Genomic DNA, 5,728 nt, shown 5'->3' on the forward strand with positions numbered 1-5,728 from the left:
CTCTGTGATTAAACACTGTAAAACCTGGTGAGAAAAACAGGGAACGACGATTCTGCCTTATCTTTGGTCACATTTTGTTCATGTTCTGTGCAAAACGGCTCGAGAAGCGATCAACAAAAGTGAAGCAATGAATTCAAAGATACTGAACTCCTCTCTTCTTTTTTTTTGGCTGACATGAGTTTTTCTGTGTATTTATTGAGGCGAGTTACGATATGCAACAATGTTTACAATCACGTCGCTGATGTGAAGGCAACACTGTGAATTTTTCATCGACTTCTGATTCTGTACTTGAATCACAAGAAGTTTCGTTTTGTGCCCATTAGCCTGCTTGTTCATGTTTGTTTTTGTTTTCTACTGAATTACAAATACAGCGTTTTTTTGTTTTTTTTAACATCACAGAGATCTAAAGAAAATCTTTGTAGATTCACTTTACGAAGAGTCAACGTTTGTATTATATTTACTTAAAAAAAAAAAAGAACTGATGAAAAATCCTCATGTGGAGTGAGTATGCATTTCTGATGATGGCTTTGGAAGCTTTGTACAAACTGGAAAATTTTTATATCTTGACACATGGTTGTTTTTGTCATTTTTATATGTTTGTAATGAATAAACTGTTTTATTCTCAAAGTTGAAGAATGAATGCGTGATGATTGTTTTAGGGCTCAAAGGAGAGAACAGTTAACAAGACATACAGTTTTATCCTCCATAAAGTGATTTTACACATTTAATTCATGTGACTATGTACATGTTTCAAATGAGTGTGATACTTTTTTATTATTTTGGTTATTGTTAGGCAAGTAGTTACAGCTTGATTTAAAGTGTTCGTCTTTGTAAGTTCAAGTAATTCGCCATTTATTATCCCCCGCCGTGGCTGATAGGCCCCGAAGGGGGATCTTGAAACAGTCTCCGTACGTACGTACGTACGTCCGTCCGTTCGAACGTTTCTACCTATATCTCGGCAACCCCTGGGCCCACAGTGACCAAACTTCACATGTGGATACATCTCAGAGGGGGAAGGGATACTATGGTGACCTTGACCTAGTTTGCATATTAAGTAGGTCACAGGGTCACGAAGTGCTTAAAACACATTTTGGGCTCTGGAGGCCTAGGTTTTTGAGCTGGGCTCTGAAATTTTATACACACATGATGCACACTCCAGGGATAACCTCCAGTACACCAAGTGACCTGACCTTGACCTTGAAGATTGGTAGGGTCTGAAGTTTGCTCGTCATGGTTGCACAATACATGTATTTTCATCTAAACATTTCTCCTCATTTCTCAGCAGTTCCTGGGCCCACAGTCACCAAACTTCACACATGGACACTCCACCTGGGGAGAAGGGGCACCATGGTGACCATGACCTAATTTGCATATCAGGTCACAGGATCACTAAGTGCATAAAAACACCTTTTGGGCTCTGGAGACGTATTTTGACATAGCTTATGAAGAAGACCTTTCAGATTCTACATAATTATCTACTAGGACCCATGGAACACCCTCTAGTGTACCAAGTGTGCTGCCTTAGAGCTGGCTTTGTGAGAAAATATAAAGCCCTCCGACGGGGGATTAGCCGAGCAACGGCCTTCTTGTTATAATTGTATATAGTATAAGTGGAGATGCACGACAAGCAGTTTGTTGTCCTGTCATCCACAATATTTCTATCCTAGTTAATCTTATTGGTCATGTCATCATCAATGATGAATTCTCCATTGTGGAGCAAAAAGAGTTGTGAGGTTTCCAATATGTCCTCATATGTCACTCAGAAGTTGCATAATGCAGGATCCTGCAGTTCTCACGTTACCTGCTGTCTGAAACAAGCTGTTTAACTTTCCAGCTCTTCCACGAACAGCCGGTTTCTTGTAAATAACCCACTTTCATCTTTTTTGAATTGCAATGATTTCCACAATTTACCACATTTCAGTGCTTGTTATTTCACACCAGCCACTTAATGTAGAGTCACCAAATACTCTAATTTAACGTGTGTCTTTGGAGTTTTGAAGGAAGCTGGATCTTTGCACTCTGTGAGGCGAGTGAGCAAAACCACTAGATTGCCGACTGACAAAAACAGTATCTTTGAAATACATTTGCACAACTGTAGAATCTAAAAACACCCGGGTTGCTTTTGGGGCTGATCGCTGTCATGAGTCTGCTCATCATGCTCATCCCTCCCAGGTTCGTCTCTTTTCTTCAGCGCAAAGGACAAACACTGAACACAAGTAGCTTTTAGATTCCACTTTATTTCAAACAAATAACATGATTCGCTGTACGCCTAAGCACAAAGTGTAGCTCCTCGCTGACTCAACCTGTCAGGGGCCAAAGACTCGTTGTGTTGTATTATTAGCTTTGTGGTGATGAACTGTGTCTGTGCTTCACTTCAGCGGCACAACTACGACATAAGCAGTCATCAACCCACGTTGGCTATTCGTTAGTGTTTTTGTGGATGAACCTTTCCCGGCAGCCGGTCATAAAAACATGAGACATGGTAGATTGAAACGGAATCTTTTTTTTAGATATTATCTGGACTCACCGATAATTCCACTCACCTACAGTCGTATCCAGATAAACCATCAAGTACGTTTCACAAACCTTCTGCTCTTTAACTAAAATCACTGACATTACTTCACGTACATCTGGCCCGTCTCTACGTCTCACTTGGTAGACATACGCATGACATGCTTGACCATGTTTCCGATGCCATCGAAGATGTAGTGATAGTGCTGCTCCGTCTCCCACATGAAGGTGGGAGTGCTCACCACTTTGTTCTTCTCGTCCACATGGGCCTCGTGAGGGAGGGAGTGAGAGTCAAGGTCGAAGCAGGAGATGTCCCAGAACAAACTCAACACACTCACATTGGACTAACTGGGTGACCCGAGAAAGGATATGTATGGCTCACGGACAGTGTGGCGTGCGCCCATGCTCTTCACGGCCTGCACCAAGCTGGTCTGAGGCCAGTTCCCCCAGCGGGTGTTGTCGTCCCGCTCGTAGCCCACGGTCACCTCGATGCCGGGCAGCACGCGGCAGGCCAGCAGAGGAGCCATGCTGGCCAGTCTGAAACGTGACATTCACATATGAGGAATCAAAACAGCAAACGTGATCCATTTTGCTTTTTTTTTTTTTTTTTTTGCATAGAAATGTACATATAAAACATTAATTATGAGATTTGTTCAACAATGAGCAGCTGCACAAAAGCTCAGGGATCAGTTATTACCCTACTAATCACATGACACATACAAAGACATCTGTCATGTTGAAATTGTTATTTAGAGGCAGAACATACTTCTAATATTTCGGAAAAAACAAACAAAAAAAAACAACCTGTTTTTAAATTGGTTGAAATTGCAGGTCTCTATGTTTTTAAGCATCCTTCTGTGGGGAAACTTGACTCACATTTGAGCCACATTCTAAGTGTTTCAACCTCTGGTTTGACGTTGAAAAATGAAATCCTGCTTTTTGACACTGAGTTGTCCTCGAATCCTGCACAGCCTCCTCAGACTGCAGCTCTTTGACCTCTGTAATCCTGCAGGTCACATCAGACACCTGACCGGCACCTTCCTGATGAACTGCTGCTGGGAGGACCATCACTGCCCGGTGCCAGCATGGCTGGAGCCTCCCCACCGTCTCCCAGCAGGCCGTTACTGTAACGCTGCCAGAGTGTTGGAGTGTCGCCTCCGTCTCGCCCCGTCTGACTGACCCACCAGCACTTGTCTGTTCTGGCTGTCTTCACTCTGCACCTGCTCCTCCTGCTGTCTGCTCCCGGGGGCAGGAGCCAAAATGGAGGCTTCAGCAAGCCAGTTTCTCACGTCAAAGAATTTTTTTTTCTTCTTCTTCAAAACTTGCTAGTTTTACTAATTCTACTTTTCCAATACTTCTGTCTAATTGTTGTTATTATATAAACTCTGGGGTTCATTTCATGAGGTCATCATTGTCAATATTACAATGATTGTCGCAGCGCCGCCAAAAATTCGTCATATCCATAAAGTAACATGCAATGTTTGCTTTAACTTGAAACAAGAAGATTTGATTTAACTGCTGTTGTATTTCTGTGTGGCGCCGGACTGCTTCACGATGAGATGTGTCCCGTATATTCTGTTTGTTAACGACACTCAATGTAGAGCTTCCATGTTTTTATCAAGTTTCGGCCGGACAACAGAAAATGTGACCACACCACTGGCAACAAAAACGTTCGTCAAATCCACATTCCTGTTGTATTTCCATCTAATTTATTCCTCTTCACGTCTAATCAGCTGAATTGTCGGACGTTTCCCCCTCTACAGCTGCTCCGCCGTCCTAATTCCATTACAGGGATCGTTTAAATCTGTTATCTAGTTTAATGTAATCTGATTCAAACCTCTGGTGCAACTCCGGGAGAATCTGAAACGTGGACTCACAGTTTGAATTCAAAACCCAGATTGGAGGTGACTTCTGAGCGTGGCGCCGGCAGCGCGTCAACGCCGGTCACCCAGTCATACGTACCCAATGGGCTTACGTGAACGGTGGAAATCTTTAAGCACCCTCTCAACATCGTTGTGCAGCTTGCAGTCCTTTCCGTCCTTCACGAAGGAAGATCTAAAGAGGGGAGACATGAGCCGAGGTTAGTGTTTTTTTTTTTCCTTTATTAGATGTGGGATTACGTCACGCTGCGTTTCTCCTCACAGGTTCTTGGTGACGCCGTGGCCTCCGGGAAAGATGACGGCGTCATAGCTGTTGGCATCCAGCTTAGACAGGTCCTGCATTTGTGTCATCCCCTGGCCGTGGCTGAAGCGAGCCGACTCGATCATCAGGTTCCTGTACGACGGCCAGGAATAATCAGAAATGCGACCTTGTGAAATTAGTCGAGTGGGCAGGAAAACGAGACAGTCGATTCACTGTGAGATCAGACTTTTAATCGATTCTTTGACAAAGTGGGCTCCCAGGTCCTCTCCTCTAATGCCTAAACCACCACTGCTTTGTAAAGAGAAGAGATAGAAGGAGTGAGAGTGGTCCCTGGTGCTCCCACCTGTTCTCCCCAGACGACGGCTGCCTCTTCATGTGATCCATCACCTGCATCTGCTGCTGGTTGGGAGCGAACATGTGAAAGCGGGCGCCGTTACGGCTCAGGTGGTACATGGTGCTGCGGACAGAGGTTCGTTATGAAACGTCTCCATAAGCGGAAAAGGCCGACGCGACGACGCAGGGCTATACTTACTACACCCCCTCGTGGACATCGGTCCCATCCCACCATCCACATCCTGAGAAAACCTGGAAAAAACATGGAGCATCACACAGTGACCAGCAGTTACCTCTCCCTGGTCCCAGTTTCACAACTCCACACACTCACCACTGCAACGTTGGTGTTCCCCCAGTTGCCATAATCACCGTGGTGAGCGAAGCAGGCGGGCTGACGGAACAGAGCGGCCATGATCGGTTTAGACAGCAGGGTCCTGGTGGCCATCATGATTTCGCTTGAGTGTCACTTTCCGCAGCGAAGGAAACGCAAGTTGAGTCTGAGGAGACGCGAGCCGGACGGGATCTCACGCTGGACGTGTGTATATATATATATAGGGGCAGTGTGTGTGTGTGTGTGGCCACGGTGACGTCGCTACGTAAGCTGTGTTTTCTGAGAACAGCCATCTCTTCCTGACCCGACTCACCTATTCCCCTCCAGAACACACCCTGCCCATTAATACCTTGTTGATTCATCTGATTAACTTAAGTCATTTGGCCCGAGGCGACGCCGCAGCTTTGGAGA

At 45.0% G+C, this 5,728-nt stretch overlaps 1 protein-coding gene across 1 annotated transcript; it reads right to left on the reverse strand.

The window, feature by feature from the left end:
• Positions 1 to 2,648: 2,648 nt before the first annotated feature.
• Positions 2,649 to 5,434, reverse strand: gatd3l (glutamine amidotransferase class 1 domain containing 3, like; the record flags this gene model as incomplete). The annotated part of the gene is made up of 7 exons (XM_080499200.1): positions 2,649 to 2,835; positions 2,869 to 3,048; positions 4,474 to 4,566; positions 4,654 to 4,785; positions 4,997 to 5,110; positions 5,186 to 5,238; positions 5,318 to 5,434. The coding sequence occupies 7 exons, from the start codon at positions 5,432 to 5,434 to the stop codon at positions 2,649 to 2,651; spliced, it is 876 nt and encodes a 291-aa protein (XP_080355326.1).
• Between the last annotated feature and the right edge of the window lie 294 nt (positions 5,435 to 5,728).

The sequence above is a fragment of the Blennius ocellaris genome, assembly GCF_963422515.1.
Source record: "Blennius ocellaris genome assembly, chromosome: 7".
NCBI classification, from domain to species: domain Eukaryota; kingdom Metazoa; phylum Chordata; class Actinopteri; order Blenniiformes; family Blenniidae; genus Blennius; species Blennius ocellaris.